The 26,433-nt window shown below is 40.3% G+C and overlaps 1 protein-coding gene and 1 pseudogene across 2 annotated transcripts in view; one reads left to right on the top strand and one right to left on the bottom strand.

The window, feature by feature from the left end:
* AK4 (adenylate kinase 4) overlaps positions 1–14,360 on the top strand; it is a 76,664-nt gene extending 62,304 nt beyond the window's left edge. For both annotated transcript variants that reach the window (XM_057717306.1, XM_057717300.1), the window contains one exon: positions 8,587–14,360. In XM_057717306.1, the coding sequence (XP_057573289.1) occupies positions 8,587–8,701 (115 nt within the window). In that variant the 3' untranslated portion in view covers positions 8,702–14,360. The remainder of the gene's footprint in view (positions 1–8,586) is intronic.
* On the bottom strand, positions 7,425–7,942 carry LOC130858652 (nuclear nucleic acid-binding protein C1D-like; annotated as a pseudogene).
* Positions 14,361–26,433: the final 12,073 nt, after the last annotated feature.

Here is a 26,433-nt window from a genome sequence, read left to right as displayed (position 1 = left end):
GTTTTCTCTGGGTATATGCCCAGTAGTGGGATTACCAGGTCATATGGTAGTTCCATTTTTAGTTTTATAAGGAACCTCCAAACTGTTTTCCGTAGTGACTGTACCAGCTTACATTCCCACCAACAGTGCAGGAGGGTTCCCTTTTCTCCACACCCTCTCCAACATTTATTATTTCTAGATTTTTTGATGATGGCTATTCTGACTGGTGTGAGGTGATACCTCATTGTGGCTTTGACTTGCATTTCTCTAATTAGTGATGTTGAGCATCTTTTCAGGTGTTTGTTAGCCATCTGTGTGTCTTCTTTGGAGAAATGTCTGTTTGTGGATTGGGTTATTTGCTTTTTTGGTATTAAGCTGCATGAGCTGCTTATATATTTTGGAGATTAATCCTTTGTCAGTTGCTTCGTTGGCAAGTATTTTCTCCCATTCTGAGGGTTGTCTTCTTGTCTTGTTTATGGTTTCTTTCACTGTACAAAAGCTTTTAAGTTTCATTAGGTCCCATTTGTTTATTCTTGATTTTATTTCCATGATTCTAGGAGGTGGGTCCAAAGGGATCTTGCTTTGATGTATGTCATAGAGTAGTGTTCTGCCTATGTTTTCCTCTAGGAGTTTTATAGTGTCTGGCTTTACATTTAGGTCCTTAATCCATTGTGAGTTTATTTTTGTGTATGGTGTTAGGAAGTGTTCTAATTTCATTCTTTTACATGTTGCTGTCCAATTTTCCCAGCACCACTTATTGAAGAGGCTGTCTTTTTTCCATTGTATATTCTTGACTCCTTTGTCAAGATAAGTTGCCCATATGTGCTTGGGTTTAGCTCTGGGTTCTCTATTCTATTCCATTGATCTTCCTTTCTATTTTTGTGCCAGTACCATACATTCTTGATCACTGTGGCCTTGTAGTGTAGTTTGAATTCAGGAAGCCTAATGCTACCAACTCCATCTTTCCTTCTCAAGATTGCTTTGGCTATTCGGGGTCTTTTGCGTTTCCATACAAATCGTAAGATTTCTTGTTCTAGTTCTGTGAAAAATGCCATTGGTAATTTGGTGGGGATTGTGTTGAATCTGTAAATTGCTTTGGTTAAGATAGTCATTTTCATAATATTGATTCTTCCAATCCAAGAACATGGTATGTCCCTCCATCTGTTTGTGTCGTCTTTGATTTCTTTCATCAGTGTCTTATAGTTTTCTGCATTCAGATCTTTTGCCTTCTTTGGCAGGTTTATTCCTAGGTATTTTATTCTTTTTGTTGCAATGGTAAATGGGAGAGTTTCCTTAATTTCTCTTTCTGCTCTTTCGTTGTTAGTGTATAGGAATGCAAGAGATTTCTGTGCATTAATTTTGTATCCTGCTACTTTACTAAATTCATCAGTTAGTGCTAGCAGTTTTCTGGTAGACTCTTCAGGGTTTTCTATGTATAATATCATGTCATCTGCAAAGAGTGACAATTTTACTTCTTCTTTTCCAATTTGGATTCCTTTTATCTCATATTCTTCTCTGATTGCTGTGGCTAAAACTTCCAAAACTATGTTGAATTATAATGGTGAGAGTGGACACCCTTGTCTTGTTCCTGTTCTTAGAGGGAACACTTTCAGTTTTTTACCATTTAGGACGATGTTGGCTGTTGGTTTGTCATATATGGCTTTTATTATGTTGAGGTAGTTTCCTTCCATGCTCATTTTCTGGAGAGTTTTTGTCATAAATGGATGTTGAATTTTGTCAAAAGCTTTTTCTGCATCTATTGAGATGATCATATGGTTTTTATCCTTCGATTTGTTGATATGATGTATCACATTGATTGATTTGTGTATATTGAAGAATCCTTGTATCTCAGGGCTGAACCCCACTTGATCATGGTGTATGATCTTTTTAATGTGCTGTTGGATTCTGTTAGCTAGTATTTTGTTGAGGATTTTTGCGTCTATATTCATCAGTGATATTGGCGTGTAATTTTCTTTTTTGGTGACATCTTTGCCTGGTTTTGGTATCAGGGTGATGGTGTGTCGTAGAATGAGTTTGGGAGTGTTCCTTCTTCTGCTATATTTTGGAAGAGTTTAAGAAGGATAGGTGTTAGCTTTTCTCTAAATGTTAGAATTTGCCTGTGAATCCATCTGGCTCTGGGCTTTTGTTTGTTGGGAGATTTTTAATCACATTCTCAATTTCCATACTTGTGATTGGTCTGTTCGTATTTTCTTTTTCTTCCTGGTTCAGTCTTGGAAGATTGTACTTTTCTAAGAATTTATCCATTTCTTCCAGGTCATCCAATTTATTGGCATATAGTTGCTTGTAGTAGTCTCTCACGATCTTTTGTATTTCTGCAGTGTCAGTTGTTACTTCTCCTTTTTCATTTCTAATTCTGCTGATTTGCATCTTCTCCCTTTTTACCCTGGTAAGTTTGGCTAATGGTTTATCAATTTTGTTTATCTTCTCAAATAACCAGCTTTTAGTTTTATTGATCTTTGCTATTGTTTTCTTCCTTTCTTTTTCATTTATTTCTGATCTGATCTTTATGATTTCTTTCCTTCTGTTCACTTTGGGGTTTTTTGTTCTCCTTTCTCTAATTGTTTTAGGTGTAAGGTTAGGTTGTTTCTTCGTTATTTTTCTTGTTTCTTGAGGTAGGACTGTATTGCTATAAACTTCCCTCCTAGAACTGCTTTTGCTGTGTCCCATAGGTTTTGGGTTGTTGTGTTTTCATTGTCATTTGTTTCTAGGTATTTTTTGATTTCCTTTTTGATTTCTTTAGTGATTTCTTGGTTGTTTAATAGCTTATTGTTTAGTCTCCATGTGTTTGTATTTTTAACAGTTATTTTCAGGTAATTGATATCTAGTATCATGGCGTTGTGGTCAGAGAAAATGCTTGATACGATTTCAATCTTTTTGAATTTCCTGAGGCTTGGTTTGTGACCCAAGATGTGATGTATCCTAGAGAATGTTCCGTGTGCACTTGAGAAGAAAGTATATTCTGTAGTTTTTGGATGGAATGTCCTATAAATATCAATTAAGTTGAGATGGTCTAATGTGTCATTTAAAGCTTGTGTGTCCTTATTTATTTTCTGTTTGGATGATCTGTCCATTGATGTAAGTGGGGTGTTCAAGTCTCCTACTATTATTGTGTTACTGTCGATTTCCCCTTTTATGGCTGTTAGCATTTGCCTTATGTATTGAGGTGCTCCTATGTTGGGTGCATAGATGTTTACCATTGTGATATGTTCTTCTCGGATGGATCCCTTGATCATTATGTAGTGTCCTTCCTTGTCTCTTGTAATAGGCTTTACTTTGAAGTCTAATTTGTCTGATATGAGTATTGCTACTCCAGCTTTCTTTTGACTTCCATTTGCATGGAATGTCTTTTTCCATCCCCTTACTTTCAGTCTATATGTGTCCCTGGGTCTGAAGTGGGTTTCTTGTAGACAGCATATGTAAGGATCTTGTTTTTGTATCCATTCAACCAGTCTGTGTCTTTTGGTTGGAATTCATTTACATTTAAGCTGATTATTGACATGTATGCTCCTATTACCATTTTCTGAATTGTTTTGGGTTTGTTTTTGTAGGTCTTTTCCTTCTCTTGTGTTTCCTACTTAGAAAAGTTCCTTTAGCAATTGTTGTAAGGCTGGTTTGGTGGTGCTGAATTCTCTTAATTTTGTTTGTCTGTAAAGCCTTTGATTTCTCCATCAAATCTGAATGAGATTCTTGCTGGGTAGAGTGTTCTTGGCTGTAGGTTTTTCTCTTTCAGGACTTTCAGTATATCCTGCCACTCCCTTTTGGCCTGCAGAGTTTTTGTAGAAAGATCCGCTGTTATCCTTATGGGTTTTCCTTTATATGTTATTTGTTGCTTTTCACTTGCTGCTTTTAATATTTTTTCTTTGTGTTTAATTTTCATTAGTTTGATTAGTATGTGCCTCAGTGTATTTCTCCTTGGGTTTATTCTGTATGGGACTCTCTGCACTTCTTGGACTTGATTAATTATTTCCTTTCCCATGTTGGGGATGTTTTTGACTATAACCTCTTGAAATATTTTCTTAGACCCTTTCTTTTTTTCTTCTTCTTCTGGGATGCCTATGATTTGAATGTTGATGTGCTTAATGTTGTCCCCAAGGTCTCTGAGACTGTCTTCCATTCTTTTTATTCTTTTTTCTTTTTCATGTTCTGTGGCAGTTATTTCCCCCATTCTATCTTCCAACTCACTTGTTCATTCTTCTGCCTCTGTTATTCTGCTGTTTATACCATCTAGAGTATTCTTAATTTTGGTTATTTTGTTATCTATTACTGTTTGTTTGCTCTTTAGTTCTTCTGAGTCCTTATTAACTGTTTCTTGTATTTTCTCTATTTTGTTATCGAGATTTTGTATCATTTTAACTATCATTACTCTGAATTCTTTTTCAGACAGTTTTCCTAGTTCCTCTTCACTTGTTTGGTCTTGTGTATTTGTGCCTTGTTCCTTCATCTGTGACATATTTTTTTCTTGTCTCATTTTCTCCCCACTTTGGATGGGCGGGATTGTGTTCCTGTCCCACTGGGTGTTTGGCCTGAGTTTGTAGGCTTGTTGAATATAGCTGGGTCTTTGGTGTTGAGGTGAGAACCTCTGGGAGACCTCACTCTGATGAATATTCCCTGGGAACTGGGTTTCTCTATTAGTCCAATGTTTTGGACTCAGAACTCCCACCTCAGGAGCTCAGGCCTCACCCTGGGCTTGTGAACCAAGATCCCACAAGCCGTGTGGAACAGGAAAATGAAAAAAATTAAAAAAAAAAAAAAAGTAGGAGAACAGCAGAACAATAGTAAGAAAAAAAATACGGTAATAGGAAACTAACAGATGTGTTAGAAAAAATTAAAATAAAAAAAAGATGGAGCAATAACTGGAAGGTAAAACAACTGCAATAGCCTAAGTGAGGAGGTGGGAAGAAAAAAAAAAAAGCCAGAAAAGGCCTTGGCTGTGGGGTTGGGGCGTAGACAAGGGTCGGGGGAGCGGGGAGGTTAGGCAATGGGCAGGGCCTATGCTTAGTAAAGGCCCTGGGGGTGGTGGGGAATGGGGCTTAGGCCCAGTGAGGCAGAGGGGCCCAGGAATGCCTCTGGTCCTGGGGGCAAAGGACCAGGTCGAGGTACCCAGCGGGCTCTCTGGGCCCGAGTTGGTGGGAGAAATGCTAGGCACCTCCCCTAGTCCTCCAATCTCGGAGGGTCCCTTCCCCTTGGGTTCTCTTCTTCCTCACATCCTCCCTTCTATTCCCCTAGGACCCTCACAGCTGCAGGGGGCACTGGAAGGCAGGAGACCAGACTCTGACGCCCAACAGGTTTCCCAGGGCCAACTGGGCCAGGGTAACGCCTGCAGCACTTCCCCAGATCTCCCAGTCTCGTAGGGTCTCTGTCTGCCTCTCTTCCTCTCCCCCACCCCCCACTCTCCTAGGTCCCAAGCAGCTGGAGGGGGCCCTGGAGTGTGAAAGACCAGGTCCATGAGTCTAGCAGGCTTCCCAGAGCTAGTGGGCAGGGGAAATACCCTCTCTGCCTCCCTTGATCCTCCAATCCCAGAAGACCCCCTCCCCTGCCCGCCTCTCCTCTTCTCCCCTGCTCGCCTCTCCTCTTCTGCCCTGCTTTCCTTCTACACTCCTAGGACCAGTGAGACCTAGAGGGGCCCCTGGAGGACCGAAAACCAGGCCTGGGGGCACAACAGGCCTCCCAGTGCCAACTGGGTAGGGAGATTTCGCGCAGCGTCTCCTCTGATCCTCCGGTTCTGCAGGGTCCCCCCCACCGCTGTCTGCCTCTCTTCCTCTTCTCCTCTCCTCTCTCCCTCCCACGCCTGTATGACCCCCTTAGCCAGAGAGACCGAGGGACCAGACTCGGGAGCCCAGCAGCCCCGCCGGGGCCAAGTGGGCAGGGGAAAGGTCCCCCGCACCTCCCCTGGTCCTCTGCTCCTGGAACGTCCCACCACCCGTCTGCCTCTCTTCCTCTTCCCCTGCCACGCTCCAACGTCCCCGGGACCAACACTGGAGAGGGGAGAGACCCTGGAGAGTTGGAGACCAGGCCCGGGAGCCCAGCAAGCTTCCTGGGCCAGTAGGCAGTGGAAGTGCCTTCCATTCCTCCCCCGATCCCCTGATTCCAGAGGGTCCCTCCCCCCTTCCGCCTCTCTTCTTTTCCCCCCACCACTTCCCTCCTGTACTTCTAGGACAACGGCTGGGAGGAGCCTTGGAAGGTGGAGGACCCGCCCAGAAGAAATAACCTGGCTGCGCCTCTGCTGTTTTTCTGGCCCGCAGAGATCCCTTCCCACCCCCACTGTCTGCCTCTCTCCCTCCCCCTCCCCCTCCCCCCACCCCAACGCCCCCAGGATCCTCGGGGGCTCGGAGAGTGAAGGACCAGGCCCGGTAGCCCAGTTGGCCTCCCTGGCCAAGAGGGCAGGCAGAATGCCCTCTTGCCTCCCTGTCCCCCGATCTCAAAGCCCCCACCCCCGCCTGTCTGCCTCTCCACCTCCTCGCCCCTCCTCCCTCCTTCCTACACCCCCAGGACCCAGGCAGCCTGGAGGGGACCTTGGAGGGTGGAGGACCCCGCTGGGGAGCCCAGCAGGCCTCCTGGGCAGGGGAAACCCAGTTGTGGTTTGGGATCTCCCCAGCCCCCAACGGTCCCTCCAGGCCGGAACATCCCCCCTCACCCAGCCACCCCCAGCGGCGCCGGTCCCACCCGGCTTCCCCTTCCCTGCCCCCCTGACTTCCCCCAGGTCCTACCCGGGTGCTCCGGGGTTCCTGCGGTCTGCTTGGGCCTCAGGTCCCCTGCCGACCTCCGGCAACCTATCTATTTGTGGGGAGACACCATCTCCGAGTCTTCCCACGCCGCCATCTTGACTCCGCCCCCCCATCTACTTTTTAATGCATTGCCAATTTCATATTACTTTTTCCTTAATACTTCAACATGAATATCATTAATTTTGATAAGAATATATTTTACTTTAAATGGGACATACTGGCACAGTGCCAAGAATTAAAGAATAATCTTAAAGTCTTAATTTCATATTTCAGATATCACAAAAAGCAGTGATTCCCAAAACCATGAATGCATAATGAAATAACTACACAGAAAAAAAGGGATTTAACTCATTTCATGCTTTCTTAATATTATATGGTGGAAACAGATGTATTTATAACTTCAGCATATTCCATAAAATCATTGTTCATCAGAAATAGACAAATGTTTACAAAAAACATTTAAATTTCATTGTTGCTTATAAAAAGGCACTTGAAAGATTGATCCATATAAAGAAGTAAGAATCTTGCCGAGAGATGGTAAACTATAAATATAAAATATACCACAATGTTAAAAACCTCTTAGTGTTCTATAGGAAAATCAATAAAGAGAACTTAATCTTTCTGGGGAAAAAGTATTTGGCATTACAAATTTAAAATGTAAATTTTATATATGAATTCAATAAAGAATACATTTAAACCTTACACTGCCACGTAATAATCATCTGTTTTGCGGAAAACAATAACAATTTTGTACTTTTTGAATATGTGTACACCGAAACCAAAAGGTTAATTTTTTACTTTTTCCTGTATTGGCAACTTTGGATGCATTTTTAGGTTTTGGTTCCCAGAGGGCATTTTGTTTACAAAGCTCAACGCTCTACCCCTATCCAGCGTGCCAGCCTTATTCTTGTCTGTTATTTCCTTGATTCTGTTCACGTATACTCTGAACTCTTTCCAATTTCCGCTTTTTACTGGATGTTCGTTAGGATTGATTCCCTGAGTTGCCAAATAAACCCAAAACTTTGAGTTTAATGTGTAAGCAGAAACTAAATCCACTTTCGCTTATTCAAATGGGTCGAACTTCTGCAACAACTCATTTCTAGAAACAGACATCATGGTCTTCAGCATCTCATCCATAGCACCAATGGAATTCTCAAACGCTGATACATACCATAAATTTCTACAGGATAGTCTTCATTAATTTCTTCGCCTGCCATCGTGACCAACTCATGGGCCTTCCCCTTCTGCCTTCCAGAAAGCAGTCAGTGGTGGTGATGTCAGTGGCATGCCGGCTCTCCCCAGTTTTTATATTGGCAGGAAGGTTAAAAAAATTTTAACAGCACAGAAGCCAAACAAACCCCCTATGCAGACTGCATTCAGGACAGCAGTGTACAACCTCTGCTATGAACAATTTCTGATCTTGTAGCCCCCAGATAAGTTAGCAAGCCTTTAGATAGGAGGTTTCTGATCATATTATTAGGATACATCTTGTGTTTGTTTCATAATCTATTGTTGTAAGTAATAAGAGTTTTAGAGTAGCAGGGTTTGTCAGTGATTTGCTTTTTAATGCATATATTGAGGCAGATTTGGGGTTGTCCCTATAATGTTATTCTTTGATATGTTTTTATAGAGGTGGAGAAAAGGTGGCATGACAGCAAGCTTGCCAGAATTGCAGAAGATAGGGCCTTATTCGGATTTACCTAAGCGGGGGTGTTGATGCATTTGTAGGGGCTGTTTTGGCATTCAGTGATACGTGATATAGACCATGAGATTGTGCTCACTCTGTACCCAGGATCTTCCGCGCTAGTATCATGTCAGGAGGAAACCTAAAATGCCTTGTATGTTGGACTTTGTTTTTCAGGAGCCGAGGAGTGCTCCACCAGTTTTCGGGAACAGAGACTAACAAGATCTGGCCCTACGTTTACACACTTTTCTCGAACAAGATCACACCTATTCAGTCCAAAGAAGCCTACTGAGCCTGCACAGTGGAAGAACCAGGAAGATATGGTCATTCAATTGTATGTGTAGTATTGGTGCCGTGTCCCAATCAGCAGCTAGCTGAGATAGCTTGCCGCATCTTTTCTAGTTTAAATGGTGAACTGATATGAAAACTAATGAATAGAGTTTATGAAGAGGCTCTTCTTTGCCTTTTTAAAAGAGGGGTTACCTACACATGTTTAAGATGTCCCTGCACATGTCTCAAGTCCTTCACAAGAAAGCAAGCAAGTATGGGCTGGATTTCAAGTGGTGTGTAACCCAAGCTCTAACTGATTTTCGACAGCCATGTTGTTGCCATAGTAGCCTTTTCACTTGTGATGGTGGTGGTCCCTGGTTCTCCCCAGCCCCCAGAGGCTGTTGAACCATACCACCAGGAGGCCTAAGAATGCCAAGGGCTGTAGCTACCCTTGTCCCAGGTTCTCTGGTATGTGCCCTCCTGGTGACAATGAGATTGAGGCCAATTGCTCTCGGTGGTTGCTTCTCTGGCCTTGAGTCACTGTCCACAATTCATTTCTTCTGTTCAGAATGATGCCTTCTCTCTGCATCCATACTCCATAGACTCTCTCCCTTCCAGACATCCTGGAATGAAAGGATTTGGCTTCTACTACTTTTGTTAGACATCTGTTTTCTCCCTTCCTAGACTATTAAATAATACAGATTGTTACTGCTTTTTATCCCTCTCAAATTCCTTTCTAAGAGCTGAGAGCTAGGGGACCATGTTGAATCCCTTTATGCACCGGGAACTGAGCTATGTGGAGGTCTACTTAAACTGCTGGTCTGACTCTCATGTGTTGACACCGCTCCTTTCTTTTACAGGCAAAATAAAACCCTCAGAGTCTTTAGGGAACCCTCAAAAACTGGGAAATATTCACCTCCATAAATGTTTGAAGATCATATGTTATGTATAGAAGTAAATAAGACCATATGGAATTACTGGACTAAATGACTAGTTTAGCTTTTTAGTCAAGACAAAAAAAATGTATTTTGAAAATGCTGCTAAATATTGATGCTGACAGTGTTTTTCTCCTGTGAGTGACCGAAGCATATTGTAAACAGTTGGTGAAGGGAATGGAGCCTGTGGGGTTGCAGGAAACGTTGCACTAGCCACGCCTACACTGATGATGACAGGTTTACGATTATGGGATTTGACAAAGTCGTAATTTTTTATTCTATTCCAAAGATGCTTTCTATAGGGTGGCCATTAAGTCTAGAAATATAGATCATAGCATTTTGTCATTCATTGAAATGTAGTATCAATCAGCCATTTATTAAGGATTTGCCTGGTTTCCAGACTTGGTGGCCATCTTTTATAATTCTTGCTCTCCTCTGGGAAGGACAATGAAATTTATTCCTGTTGCCTTAAAAATAGATACTCCTCTTCATGCATCATGATTGTCCCCAGGGAGGGTCCTTTACTGTTCCTGGGAGTGACTTCTGTCCTACTCTCTACTGGTGAGAAAACAAAAGAAGCCTATTTCAGCAGGGGTTGTGTTGAAACATATTTATTTTCTGAAGATGTCGCAGTGACTGCCCTGTCGATTCACTGACCCATGGATTCTGTATGGTAGCCATACACCTTCCTTACAAAAACTGCTCCCACTCTTTCCAGTCCTTCTTTGTCCCTTCATGTGAATGTGCTTTGGCTACCTTAGTGGCAACACAGACCAGCTTCCTCCTTATACTCTGAATCAAATCGAAAAAAGATTATTTACTTTTTAGGTTTATGCAATTAAAATGCCTGGTTCAGGTATATAAAACATCAGTGCATGATAGTGACTTTTTGGAAGAGTCGTGTTTGAATGCCAGTTGATGGGGATAAGGTGAAAATCAGACATACAGATATAGCTCAGGTTTCCTGGGGAACCAGGCATAGAGAAAAATAAGTCTGATATGAGGAAAATTGCACAATTTAGAGTAGTTCTGCCATGGAGACAATTTCCACAAAGTGGGAAAAGTAGAACGTTATTATGTGAATCATTCAGAAGAGGAAATTGTGTGTTTTTCTGGAAGCAGAAAAATCTTCAAACCTCTTTCTTCACTTCTCTTGATATTTAGCAGATGCTCCCTGTAATCACTGGCTTTGGAGTTTTGGGAAGAGGTGTGGGAAGTGGCCCAGGGGACCCCTGACTCCATACTCTGCTGCTCCATCCTTCCCTCCTTTCTCCCTTCCAGCAAAATAGACACTTAGAGCCAGTGTCAGAGTGATTCAGTCTGTCTCAACAATGTTTGCTGTTTCTGAGGTTGCCCTGCTATTTGAGGGCAATCGCCTTTGCTAGGTGAGACCAATAAAAGCCAAACACTGTTTCCGTGGGCTTTGAAAGATGATGCTTGTTTCATGTTCAGTGGCCTAAAAATGTTTCTGGTTTTCTTCAACAAAGTCTAGTTTTTCGTTCAATGATTTTGTAAAAAAAAATAAAATTTTCTTGAAAATATTTTGACAAAGGTGAAATTAAAGAGATATCTTTCTTTAGTTTTCCTTCTACTGCCACACGTGAGGTTCCATCACAGTTAGGCAAAAAGCGTAGTGTAGGTGGTTTCTAAGATTCCTACCCATCCCCACCGTCTGTGATTCTGCCTGGCTCTGTGTTCATTTGGCCTTACACTATGCTGACTGGCTTCCTGCTTATTTGGAACTTGAAAACATTGCTGTGTTTAAAAACACTCTAACACTAAAGCAAGCATATAATAGGTACCATTTATTGAAGGCCTACTGAGTGCTATGTACAGTTTTAGGACCTTTACAAACATCTCGTTTAATCTTTCCAGCATCCTTCGAGATAGGCACGATTCCATGTTTATAAACAAAGAAGGCGAGGGTCAGAAAAGTAAAGCATCTTGCCGTGACGCCTGCTGTCCATGCACAGTGTAGACAGGACTCAAACCTAGGTTTTCCTGACTCTGCTCCTGGATGTTAACTACCTGTGTCCTGTCTTAAGCAACGCAGGGTGCTGAGCTGCTTGGTTTTGCTTATATTTCCAAGTGGCCTCACATCAAAAATAGCGGAGTTCATTGGTGACATTCAGCTCTGTATGAAACTGTTCCTTTTTTTTTTTCTTCCTCCTTTTGCTTAAGCAAAGGAAGCTGCTAGAGGAGAGTCTGAGCCCTTGATCCTCCATAACTACTCATTTATAAATAAAATGAAAGGCTGTCAAAGTAGACCTGGCTTGGGTCCAGGCTAATCTGTGGCAGAGTCAAGCTCATGGTCCTCACATACCCTTTCAGTATCCGTGGTATCGTGACCCTGAAGGGACCTTCATGCTTGAGCCACCCCAGCCATGGTGCTCCTGCGAGTTCTCCAGACGCTACTCACTTTGCTTCCCTGACATCAGGACAAATCCCTCCCTCACTCCCACCCCCAGACAAGGCCTTGATGGTAACTGAGCTTCCCTAAAGGGATAGCAGGTGAACAAGTGGTGATTGAGCCCTTATTACAGGGTCATCCTTGACTTTCATACCATCTTCCCCGTGTGACGTTACACATTAACATGATCCTGAATGGCAAACCTACCCCTTTGCCTGCCCTCTGATGTGGTGGCACTGCTTCTCGTGCACAGCTCTGACAGAAATGGGATATTGGCTTCCTGTCTCACCCTCCTTCCCCAGGGGCATCCCTGGCACCCTCTAGCAGCCCGGCTTCACCCAGGGTATGCCCCTCTCTTTGGTTGGGAAGGGGAAAAGGTAAGAATAGGCATAGGTGCGAAGGCTTCTTGGGAGAGAGTGATGCTGTGGCCTTTCCTGCCATTTTTAGGTTGTTGACAGGATAAATTTAGATAGGATGGTGCCTATATAAACCTGTAAATAGGGTTTTTATAAAATTTAGGTCACTGGAAACTGAGTTCAATATCTGACTTTGCCTGTTTGTGAAAAGAGGTTTTACCATCTGCTGGGGGGGTGGGGGTACCTGCTCAAATAAAAAAGACAGCAGATTTCCAGACATGTTATGGTGTCAGCATATTCTTGGTAGTTACTTTTTATTGGTACTTGGTGCTAAGTGCACTACATCCATTGTCTAATGAAATCCTCCACAATTACCGTTATGTAATAGTATTATCTCAATGATGTTGCCTCCTTGTATTTAAAAACGGAAATAATCCTATTTACTTAACCTCTTCCTATACCTCTAGGGATTAATCAGAAGTTTCAAAAAGGCCTTTTTTGTACGTGTCTCTAGTTTGAGCGCCCTATTCTCATGAATAGGTAAAACAGTGTATTTGCTGCCACCTGGAATCCTTGCTTTTGACGCTGGTGCTGAGACAGGAAGTGGACACTGCAGGGGTCCTGGTGGTAGTTGCACACTGTGTACACAGAGGGCGTGTGTCTCATCTGTAGTCGGCTGGGTCACGGGATCTTGGGAGGCATTCTTATCTACCTGATGAGAATGGGATCTTGGGAGGAGAACGGGATCTTGGGAGGCATTCTTATCTACCTGATGAATTTCATTTCTTTTCATTTAATAGACAGTATCTTTTCTTGCTGCAGTAATTTTACCAGAAAGGCAATTCGTCAGACAGCGTTGTTTTCGTAGAATGAATTGCTTTCTCTCTGTTCCCCTCCATTTTCAGTACCCCTTGTCTGTTTGGTGTTTCAAAAGAACCCAGTAGCAGAGACTTCTTTTAATACGGAAATGCGGTTATCATCCCTTTCCATAAATAACTGACCCAGTCTCCTTTTCCAGAGGAGAAATGTGCAAGACCCAGGTGTCGGGGAACCTTGAAGCTGTATTTCAACTATGTGGGAAAAACGTGCTTCCTGCATCTGTTGAGACATAATTACAATTGTGGATAAATGTGTACTTTTTCTTTAACAAATTGCACAATTCTTGCCAAAATAAATGACATTATCTGTGTGCTTCAGGAAATTCCCTAAATTGTTGTGCATGCATGAGTGTGCGTTGTGTGTGCGTGTGTGTTTGAGAGAGAATATTCATTCCTTCTTTGGTGATAAATTAGGCTATTCCAGAAAGCACAGTGTCATTCTTGAAATAAAAGATTTCCTGTTTAAACACATGTCAAAAGAGCAGTGCACCTTAAAGATTCTCCCTGGGGTTATTAATGTGTATCTAACTTCATTTCATAAAATCTTTCTTTTCTTCATTTTAAAGCTTTGAATATAAAGTCAGAAATGTGCTAAATAAAAACAATGTTTTGTGTTTAATTTAGAGAAGAATAAAGGGAAGAAAACAGAAACTCAGTCTTTTGTAAGCTCCAGGGTGTCAGGGCTCAGAGGGCTTTTCTAGTTTTATGAGAATTTGTACTACTGATTTTTATATGTTCATGTTTTTGAGGTGAATAGGTCTCGGGAAATTGTTGAGTTACAATGGCATTTCACTGTGATTCCTCTTGAACTTAAATCAGTTCTCTAACCTAATGACAACTTGTCTCTGGTTTACTGTCCTGTGAAATGTCAGCTGCGTTTTCCCAGAAGTCGTGCGTTTACCATGAGTCAGTGCTTTTCCTCTGTGAAAGTTGTCGGCCCTCTTGATTTTGGTGTATGTGCTTAATTCAGAGATTCTAAACCTTGTAGTCTAATCTGTACATGCTCTCTTAACTGTTAATTGTGTTATTGATGATTTTATCTTGCTTGAAGATTGATTCAGAATTTTTAATTTGATAGAAATAAAGTTTTTTTTTTCTGCTTATAACTAATGAGTTCATTTAATATTTCTATAGCTTTCTACACTTGGCAATATACACCTTCACAGATGTTCTCATTTATGCAAGTCTGCAACCACGCCATCATCAACAGTGTTTTCCCCAATTTGCAGATGCGGAAAATAGAGAACACACTGTTTCCTGGATAGGGCAACAGTTGTGGCAGAGTGAGACCCTGAAACCAAGAGTTATGACCCCTGGTCTCATTTTCTTGTCTGTTCACCATGTTGCCTTACTTTGTTTACCCTCAGGCTCCTTATTTTCCAGCACTTTATTCTTGACATATTTTCATGGGCCTTCTTTAGTTTATTCTTAAAACAGCTGGATGATGTGAGCAGATCCCATCATTACACCTTACACAGATCACCTTCTACAGATTGAGAGACTGGATCAAAGTATGTGAACACATGACTCTATGGTCCTAGGGTCCAGGCTTACTCAGCAGAAGCAGAACCTCCAGCGGGCCTGTCTCGTGGGAACTCGAGGAGTGGAGGAAATACAGCCTCTGCAGGAGAAGCTCCCTGTGGCAGGGAGAGGGGCAAAGGCCCCGGCTTCTCCTAAACTTGCCTTATCCTGTCTCCTCCAGGGGCTTTCCATCAGCTGAAGCCAGTCAGAAGCCAGCTGACACAGGAGCCTGAGGGGCATGTTCTCCAGGTTTCCATGACCCTGAAAGGTGAACTGGACATGATGACAATGCGGGAGATTGTTTTAAAGTTCAAACATTCACCTTTTAGGAGGATTTTACATCTCTGCCCCATTGGCTTCATGCGTGGGTATATGATGTGCTTCAGCCACTGGACTGTGAGCAGAAATGAAGCCAGAGCATGGGCACCCATCTCTCTGCAACGAGCCTGGCAGCCTTATGGGGCTTTTCTTTTACCTGAATCCTAAAGTAAAGATGTGGAGCAGGGATGCAGCCAGTCCATGATGAATGAGTAGTTTGCATGAAAAACAGACTTTTGTTTTCATAAGCCACTAAGATTTGGGTGGAGTTTGATACCGTAGCATAATTCATCCCAAGCTGACTGATAGAAGGGTCCAAGATGAGTATGTCATCCAGTTATAACTATCTCTTAATCAAGTACTATTAGGTTCTGGGGCTGCAAAGATGAGCAAGACCCAGTTTTTGTCCTTGACTTCCTTATATTTGGAGGGGATGGACATGATTAAATAACTACACACACTGTTGGAATTAATCACTGGATTATACTCGACAGAATAGGGGTGGAGTGACTCTTGGCTGGCTAAGTAGAGACCAAGGGAGAGCCAATATTTGAGCTGAGTGATGCAGGAAAGAGGGAACCCAGGCCAAGGGGACGCAATATGTATGGAAGTATAAGCATTTATGCCAGGTGGAGGCCAGAACGGTGTAAGGCAGGACTGGGGAGATAAAGATCAAGTTATGTTAGGAAGTTGTATTGACCTGGTCTTAAAATTCACAGAAGACAGTACAGACTCAGTGCTGGGAAGTGACTCATCCGATGTGCATGAAGTACTACAGGTCTGAACTAAGAGGTGGTAGTAGAGTTCACCAAAAGGGCTGATCGAATTATAAGGAGTAAAAGAGTTAAGTGCCTCCAGGAGAGAAGCCAGGAACACAAATACGTGAAACAGGACAATGAGGGGAAGCCGTGTTGAGTGGCAGGGACTGTGGGAAACGGGGGCACTGCTTTTTCTGAAAGGGGAGCCACTCTGTGAAATCTTATTTTTAAATGTTGACAATTTAAACTTTAAAAAACATTGCACAGGCCAAACAGCATGTCCTTTTAAGTTGATGTGGGACTTCTGGATCAGAAGCACACAGGAGGTAGGAAGGAGGGTCTTAGTCGCTAGCTGTCTATGAAGTGAGGAGGTAGAGTATATAAGGACAAAAGGAGTATGAAGGGAACGATTTTCTAACTTTGATGACCCAAAGAAATGCACAGTTATATAGACGTCTGCTTTATCAGAGACACCACCTGTTTAAATAAATCACTTGAGTTTTTTCCCCCCCAGTTCAACGGGATTTGATTTTCCCCATATTCATTTCAGCTAGTGAATATGTAAGCAACCAATAATTAAACGAAAACCATACCCATACGTGAGGGAACCTACCTAAACTAGTTATGTTGTATACATATTTTATATATGTGTGCCTATATGTGTATATGTGTTTGTAAATAGGATTATATGTGTGTGTACATATATGCATATATAACAGAAATTACAGCTTACTGAAGATTTATTCTGTGGTGCCAGGCAATGGGCCGAGCATTGTATACCAGTTATAGATCCTCAGGCTTAGAGAAATTAAATGAAGACTTCAACTCCAGGGCTCACTTCTGATTCTTCAGTGGTTCTTCCTCATTCTGACTCTCGCTACCCAAAGACCCAGAGGGACCACAATTAAGGGCCCTGCCACCTGGGGGGGCCTTGGGCAGGACTCGCAGGAGTCAAGGTAGAGAGCCTTACCACTTGGGGGTGACCAGGACCTGAGCAGTGCTGAGTTTCTCCTCTGGCCAGCTTTCCTCCTATCCAGAATCCCAGCATCAGTCCCTTTAATAAGGCAAAAATACTTCCCCAGGAGAGATTAATCTCATATCCCATCAGGAGTTGCCATCTTGTACCTTGCATTCTAAGTCCATGCACCCTGAGAAAATGATTTCCTGTCAATAAAGAATCAGGGATATGGAAAGGAATGGTCCTTATCCAGATTCTTCAATACAAATCAGCCACTTTTCACAGTAATGGCCCCAATGCACTGACTACTCTAGATCCACTGACTATGTTATATTACATCAACCACCCTGGGTGCACTGACATCTCAGACTACTCTGGACATGTTGACCTCCAGGGTGTACTAACTACCTGGGCACATTTATCATATGCACTCAGCACGATATGGAAGCCTTCTATCGGTCCAACAGGGTCAGGGAGAAGGGGGTGCAGGCTAACATTGCTTAAAGACCTGAATGAAGCATCTACATTTTATCTGTATGTATATAAAAAAAAACTGCTGTATTTCCCCCATATGAAGCCAATAAAACAGCCCAATTATTTAGTGTTCATATGAAAACCTTACCTAAAAATTTGTAAATGTTGGCATTTATCAATTGAGGTTAGATGGTGAGGGCTCTTTGAAGATGACAGATGCCTAAATCTTACCCTTTCCACATATTTTCCCCAAACTGTACAGATCAAGGAAAGCAAATAAAATCGCAGTTAACTTACCACATAACACAGTTATATCTACTGCATAACCAGGAAGCAGAAGACTACAAACTCTCATTGCATTAGGGTGGAGATGTAAATATCTAATGAGTGGCACCAGCTCTGGGGCCCATGTGGAAATGGAGAGTGAGGCAGGGATTATTTGGGAAAGATGAGTGCAGTGACATCCCAGAGAGTTCCACACTAAGCGGAAAAATACTGAGAACAGCCCCGCTGGACTAGAGCCGTCACTAATGGGGGAAGGAAGGGGCTTGAAAGTACATGCGTCTGAATGTGTCTAAACATGTATGTAGAGGTGTAGCTTCTGGGAGAGAACAAGGAACTTGGAAGGAGGAGACGTCTCTTGGAGATTCAGTGACGAGGAGGGAAGAATAAAGAAGTTGGTATAAATTAAGTTTTCTACAGAAATGAGTGTTTCATTAAATCTAAAACACACTGAACTCTCCCTAATCCTTCTCCCCTATCCAGGAGAGCCTTTTCATTAAAGAAATTGTATTTCACTGTACCAACTGAAGAGGGCACTCTTGAACTAAGAAACTAGTAAGTCACTCAAATCTTTCAACCCTATTCGTAGAAACATCTGGTCCAGGAAAATCCAAAAGTCTTGAAAATGAACACTTGAAAGCAGCCAACAGCCACACAAAGTTACTTTTAACAGGAAATTAATTGCTAATCAAAATTCTTCAGCTGATGAAAACACCCAAGACCCAACCTTAAATCAGAAGAAGCTGTAGCACAACACTCCAACTTGAATCAAATATTGTTAGACAAGGCATAAAAATTATGAAAAAAGTCACAAATCAGTAATTCAAAAATGCAGAATAGGGCACCAAAAAAAGGTGTGAAATAAGAATTGACTGAATGCAGAAAAGAAAATGAATGAAATGACAACAATCTCCAAAATTAGGACTAAATTACAAGATGTACAAGAGGGAATAGATTAACAAAGTATACAAAGGGGATATAGAAAAGTGAAATGAAAATTTCCATGAAGATGAAACAATGTGAAAAGCTCAGAAAGAAAATAATGGCTATAGAGGATAGACAAAGAAGATCTAATACACCTATAACTGATTCTGTAAAGAAGAAAAATAGTAAATCAAAGCCAACATTTAAAACTATAATTCGATAAAAATTTACCAATAAATAAAGTCTTGAATCTATATATTGAAAGGGACACTGTATATTAAAAATTACACTGTGGAACTTTGAAAACTGACTCAGAATAGTCAACTTAAGACATATTCTTGTGTGTCCAGGAAAACTCCTGTAAGCCTTCAGGCAAAAAGACCAAGGGATTCAACGTACAAACCAAGCCAACAATGGAGCAATATTTCAAGGAAAGAAAGCATGAACCAAGGATTTCACATCTAGCCAAGCTGACCTTCAGTTATCAAGCAAATGTGGCAAGAAAAAAAAAAGTTTATAGTTGCTGACGCTGAGTGTAGGGCACTGGGATAATATTCTTTTAAGTGTTCTACAGATGGGAAAAATTCTAAACACTAAATTGCAAAAAATTTTTAAGTTTAAAAATACATTATTTTGAGTATTTATTGATTTCTTTTTTTTAAGCTCTTTATTGGAGTATAATTGCTTTACACTGTTGTGCCAGTTTCTACTGTACAACAAAGTGAATCAGCTGTATTTATACATATAAACCCTCCCTCTCATTCCCACCCTCCTTCTCCCAACCCTCTAAGTCATCACCCATCATCAAGTTGATCTCCCTGTGTTATGCAGCAGCTTCCCACTAGCTGTCTATTTTACATTTGTTAATGTATATATGTCAATGCTACTCTCTCCCTCTCCCCAGCCCCTGATAACCACTAATCTACTTTCTGTCTATGGATTTGCCTATTCTGGATATTCCATATAAATGGAACCATGTAAGTGGCCTTTTGTGCTTGGCTTTTTCACTTAGCACCATGTTTTTAGGTTCATCCATGTTGTAGCATGGATCAGTGCTTCATTCCTTTTCATGGATGAATAACATTCTATTATATAGGCTATACCACATTTTGTTCATCCAGTCATCACTTGGGTTGTTTCCACTTTTTGGCTATTATGAATAATGTTGCTATGAACATTTGTGTACAAGTTTTTGTGGACATGTGTTTTTAATTCCCTTGATTATATACTTAAGAATTAAGTTCCTGGGTCATATGGTAACCCTATGTTTAATTTTTCAAGGAATGGCCAAACTTTTCCAAAGCGGCTGTTACCGTTTTACATTCTCACCAGCAATGAGTTCCAACGGGTTCCAATATTTTCACATTCTTGCCAACACTTGCTATTGTGTCTTTTTGATTATAGCTATTCTTGTTGATGTGATCTTATTGTGATTTTGATTTACATTTCCCTAATAATGTCAAGCACCTTTTCATATTTCACTATTGGCCATTTGTACATCTTCTTTGAAGAAATGTCTATTTAAATCATTTGCCCATTTGGGCTTCCCTGGTAGCACAGTGGTTGAGAATCTGACTTCCAATGCAGGGGACACGGGTTCGAGCCCTGGTCGGGGAAGATTCCACATATGCAAAGGAACAACTTAAGCCCTCGAGCCACAACTCCTGAGCCCATGTGCTGCAACTATTGAAGCCCACATGCCTAGAGCCTGAGCTCCGCAAAAAGAGAAGCCATGGCAATGAGGAGCCCGCACACCACAATGAAGAGTAGCCCCCACTCACCGCAACTAAAAAGAAAGCCTGGGCACAGCAAAAAAGACCCAACACAGCCAATAAAATAATAAATAAATAAATAAATAAATAAATAAATAAATAAATTTATTTATTTATTTATTTATTTAAAAAATAGAAAATGTGAGTCTCCCATCTTTTCTTTTTTTAAATTGGGGTATAGTTGATGAGTCTCCTACTTTGATCTCTTTTGGGAATGTTTTGGCTCTTCTGGGTCCCTTGAATTTCCATATGAATTTTAGGGTCAGCTTGTCAATTTCTGCAAAAAATGACAGCTGGGATTTTGCTAGAGACTGTATTTAATCTGTAGATTCATTTGGGGAGTATGGCCATTTTAACAACATTAAGTCTTCTAATCCATGACCATGTGATGCATTACAATTTATTTAATTTTTCTCTATGATATTTAGTAGTTTTTAGTGTACAAGTCATATACTATTTTTTTTTAAGAACTTTTCTTGAGATACAGTTAACATACAATAAACTGCATATTTTAGAGTGCACAATTTGGTATCCCAATCTCCCAATTCATTCCCCCCAAACCTCCCCGCTTTCCTCACTTGGTGTCCATATGTTTGTCCTCTACATCTGTGTCTCTGTTTCTGCCTTGCAAACCTGTTGATTTGTACCATTTTTCTATATTCCACATATATGTGTTAATATATATTTGTTTTCTCTTTCTTTTCTTTTTTTATAAATTTATTTATTTGTTTATTTATTTATTATTTAATTGGCTGTGTTGGGTCTTTTTTTGCTGTGCGTGGGCTTTCTTTTCAGTTGCGGTGAGTGGGGGCTACTCTTCATTGCAGTGCGCGGGCTCCTCGTTGCCGTGGCTTCTCTTTTTGTGGAGCACGGGCTCTAGGTGCGTGGGCTTCAGTAGTTGCAGCACATGGGCTCAATAGTTATGGGTCACAGGCTCTAAAGTGCAGGCTCAATAGTTGTGGCACACGGGCTTAGTTGCTCTGCAGCATGTGGGATCTTCCTGGAGCAGGGTTCGAACCCATGTCCCCTGCATTGGCAGGTGAATTCTCAACCACTGTGCCACCTAGGAAGCCCTATTTTTCTCTTTCTGACTCACTTCACTCTGTATGACAGTCTCTAGGTCCATCCATGTCTCTAAAAAGTCCCAGTTTCATTCTTTTTTACAGGTGAGTAATATTCCATTGTATATATGTACCACATCTTCTTTATCCACTCATCTGTTGATGGACATTTAGGCTGCTTCCATGTCCTGGCTATTGTAAATAGTGCTGCAATGAACATTGGAGTGCATGTGTCTTTTTGAATTATGGTGTTCTCTGGGTATATGTCCAGTAGTGGGATTGCTGCGTCATATGGTAACTCTATTTTTAGTTTCTCAAGGAACCTCCATACTGTTCTCCATAGTGGCTGTATCAGTTTACATACCCACCAGCAGTGCAAGAGCATTTCCTTTTCTCCACACCCTCTCCAGCATTTACTGTTTGTCGATTTTCTGATGATGCCCATTCTAACTGGTGTGAGGTGATACCTCATTGTAGTTTTGATTTGCATGTCTCTAATAATTAGTGATGTGGAGCAGCTTTTCATGTGCCTCTTGGCCATCCGTATGTCTTCTTTAGAGAAATGCCTATTTAGGTCTTCTGCCCATTTTTTGATTGGGTTGTTTTTTGATATTGAGCTGGATAAACTGTTTATATATTTTGGAGATTAATCCTTTGTCTGTTGATTCGTTTGCAAATATTTTCTCCCATTCTGAGGGTTGTCTTTTCGTCTTGCTTGCAGTTTCCTTTGCTGTGCAGAAGCTTTGAAGTTTCATTAGGTCCCACTTATTTATTTTTGTTTTTATTTCCATTATTCTAGGGAGTGGATCAAAAAAGATCTTGCTCTTAGTTACATCGCAGAGTGTTCTTCCTATGTTTTCCTCTAGGAGTTTTATAGTGTCTGGCCTTACATTTAGGTCTTTTATCCATTTTGAGTTTGTTTTTGTGTATGGTGTTAGGAAGTGTTCTGATTTCATTCTTTTACATGTAGCTGTCCAGTTTTCCCAGCACCACTTATTGAAGAGGCTGCCTTTTCTCCATTGAATATCCTTGCCTCCTTTGTCATAGATTAGTTGACCATAGTTTATCTCTGGGCTTTCTATCCTGTTCCATTGATCTATATTTCTGTTTTTGTGCCAGTACCATACTGTCTTGATCACTGTAGCCTTGTAGTATAGCCTGAAGTCAGGAAGCCTGATTCCACCATCTCTGTCTTTCCTTCTCAAGATTGCTTTGGCTATTCGGGGTCTTTTGCATTTCCATACAAATCATAAAATTTCTTGTTCTAGTTCTGTGAAAAATGCCATTGGTAATTTGATCGGGATTGCATTGAATCTGTAAATTGCTTTGGGTAGCATAGTCATTTTCACAATGTTGATTCTTCCAATCCAAGAACATGGTATGTGCCTCCATCTGTTTGTGTCTTCCTTGATTTCTTTCATGAGTGTTTTATAGTTTTCTGAGTACAAGTCTTTTACCTCCTTGGTTAGGTTTATTCCTAGGTATTTTATTCTTTTTGTTGCAATGGTGAATGGGATTGTTTCCTTCATTTCTCTTTCTGATCTTTCATTGTTGGTGTATACAAATGTAAGAGATTTCTGTGTGTTCATTTTGTATCGTGCAACTTTACCAAATTCATGGATTAGCTCCAGTAGTTTTCTGGTGGCATCTTTAGGATTTTCTATGTATAGTATCATGTCATCTGCGAACAGTGACAGTTTGACTTCTTCTTTTCCAATTTGGATTCCTTTTATTTCTTTTTCTTCTCTGATTGCTGTGGCAAGGACTTCCAAAATTATGTTGAATAGTAGTGGTGAGAGTGGACATCCTTGTCTTGTTCCTGATCTTAGAAGAAATGCTTCCAGTTTTTCACCATTGAGAATGATGTTTGCTGTGGGTTTGTCATATATGGCCTTTATTATGTTGAGATAGGTTCCCTCTATACCCACCTTCTGGAGAGTTTTTATCATAAATGGGTGTTGAATTTTGTCAAAAGCCTTTTCTGCATCTATTGAGATGACCACATGGTTTTTATCCTTCAGTTTGTTAATATGGTGTATCACATTGATTGATTTGCATATATTGAAGACTCCTTGCATTCCAGGGATAAACCCCACTTGATCATGGTGTGTGATCCTTTTAATGTGTTGTTGGATTCTGTTGGCTAGTATTTTGTGGAGGATTTTTGCATCTAAATTCATCCGTGATATTGGTCTGTAGTTTTCTTTTTTTGTAGTATCTTATTTATTTAATTTTTCTTAATGATATTTAGTAGTTTTTAGTGTACAAGTCATACTATTTTTTAAAAAAATTATTGCTAAGTATTTTAAAAGTTAATTAATTAATTAGGCTAATTTGGGTCTTAGTTGCAGCATGCAGGCTCTTCATTGTGATGCATGGGCTTCTCTCTAATTGTGGTGCACAGACTCCAGAGTGTGCGGGCTCAGCAGCTGTGGCATGCAGGCTCTCTGGTTGTGGTGCACCGGCTCTAGAGCGTGCATGCTCAGTAGTTGTGGCACTGGGTTTGGGAGGGGGTGCTTAGTTGCCCTTCAGCATGTGGGAATCTTAGTTTCCTGACCAGAGATCGAACCCACGTCCCCTGCATTGGAAGGCAGATTCTTAACCACTGGACCACCAGGGAAGTCCCTTGCTAAATATTTTGTTCTTTTGATGTTATTGTAACATTGGAATTGTTTTCTTAATTTCATTTTTAGATTGTTTTTTGCTAATACCGCTATACAATTGATTTTTGTATGTTGATTTTGTATCCTGACACCTTGCTAAATTCCTTTTTTAGCTCTAATAATTATTCTTTCTCACACTCAAATCATCCCAAATTTGGCAAATAGGATCCTCTTCAAGTTGTTCTTGTTTCTTTTTGACATGGCTCCTTCAGTGCTTGAACACTTACTTGATTGTTGGTGTAAGATTTCACAATGTCATCTTGTGTTTTCCCTTCCAAGACCTGGAATTAGTAATTTCTCCACAGACCTCTGGTCTCTTTTAGTGGGGTAGTGGGGTATTTATAAACCACCAAGATTTTGGTACCAAGCATGCTCATTGTTATTGTGGTGACATTAGATAGAATTAAGAAATACATAAATTTTAAGTTATAAGTTCATCCTGATATTTCTGATTCAAATGTAAACATTACAGAATTTTTCCATACCCCTTTTTATTTTTCCTTCTCAGACTGAAAATCTTACTTCCTGCTTATATTAATATATTTATGTATTTTCTTTATCCCAGTGCTATTCCCAGCCTTATGTAAATCAACTCATGTTCTTCAGCAATTAGGAAGTTTTTCTTTTAAAAAAATTGCCAGTCCAGTTCAATAGTTCGCTTAGTGGCCTAGTTGATTTACATTCTCCTTATTTTCTTGAAGACAACTAGCATTTTTATTTTCTGCTATGTTAAGGTATTCCTTTATTATTTATTTGTTATAGTATTGATTCTGTTGGTTCTTCCATGTAAAATATCTGTACATAGAAATAGTTTTACTTATTTTCTACTTCTTAGTTCTAATTGTTTTCTCTTGTCTGACTGCGTTGGGTAATATTTCCAACTCAGTGTTAAATAGTAGTGGAGACAATGGCATCCTTATCTTGTTTCTGGCCTTAGAAGGAATGCCTCTCATGTTTCTCCACAAATAAGACTTTTTAAATTTCCTCCATTTCAAAAGTTAGCTATGTTCCTTTCGTTGATTCTTGCTCAAGAAGTTTTAATTACGTATCTGTGTCATATCCCAGTGATTTATGTTTTTGTCTTTATTATCTCTTTCCTGTGCTTTCTTGGTTCAGTTTGTTGGGTTGTTTTTTTTCTCCTAGCTGTTTAAGTTGAGAATTTAATGCACTTGTAATTATTCTATCATTTTTACACATATGTAAGACTGTAAAATTTCCTCTGATTATTGTCATAGCAACATCTCACAAATTCTGAGATGCAATGTTTTCATTATAGTACTTTTAGAAGTTCTTCAATTTTTGTATATTTTCATCACACAAAGGCTGTTTAATAGTTTTTCTTTTAAATTTCTGTGTGGAAGGACTTTCGATTTTTAATTTTGATATTAATTTCTAGTAGTATTGCATTGTGGTCAAAATGTTTTTGGTATGATTTCTATTTTATGGAACTTTTGAATATTCTTTTGTGAAGTTTTGTGACTCTCCATGAATTCTTGAGAAGAAGGTATGTTCTCTATTATTGCATGTCTGCATTTAAGTTATAGACAACTATAAATGAGTTCTGTCATTAAATTCATTAAACGTATCTGAGAAAAATGAGATTGTTAATAAGGATTACATTACAATATATTAACATAAGATTCTACTAGAAATCTGGTTTGGCTAATCACTTTTTTTCTGTTAGAAGCCTGTACTTCTTTAATTCCTCAGATGGGATTCCTCAGTTGGCCAAAGCTGGAAAGAGGAAGAAAATGTCATATTTTACAATTACCCTGAAGTGAACAATGAAGAACATTTTTAACTATCAAGCTCTCAAGAATTAAGAATGCAGATAATATTCAGGATTGTGAGGTTATAATATAAAGGGAAATTTATATACTGTCACAGGATATACAAATTGATGAGTCACTTCAGAGGGCAAGTTGCTTGTATATATCAATATTAAAAATTCACATGTCCTTTGATCCTATATCCTATTTATTTTACGGAATCCTTCCTACAGAAATACATATGTGCACAAAGTTATATACATAAGAATATACACTGAAGTCTTGGTTGAAACAGCAAAAACTGGAAACATCCTAAATATCTTACACTAAGGCTATGGTTAAATAATAACTAATAAATCATACTCTATCCATATGTGGAACACTTTGCATTGGAAAAATTTTCAGACATATTCTTAATGAGAAAATAAAAACAATATGTAGATTATGATACCATTTATGTAAAAAATGGTGTGTGAGTGTGTGTGTGTGTGTGTGTGTGTGTGTGTGTGTGTGTGCATCTGTGTGTGTGTGTGATGGATAGTAAGTCCAAAGTCCATAAGTCAGGTATAGAAGACATAGAACTCTTTTTTTTTTTGCCCTCATGCATGGTTTGTGGGGTCTTAGTTCACCGACCAGGGATTGAACCTGTGCCCTTTTAACCACTGGACCACCAGG

Source organism: Hippopotamus amphibius, chromosome 1, assembly GCF_030028045.1.
Source record: "Hippopotamus amphibius kiboko isolate mHipAmp2 chromosome 1, mHipAmp2.hap2, whole genome shotgun sequence".
Lineage (NCBI taxonomy): Eukaryota > Metazoa > Chordata > Mammalia > Artiodactyla > Hippopotamidae > Hippopotamus > Hippopotamus amphibius.
This window is presented reverse-complemented; position numbering and strand designations above follow the sequence as displayed.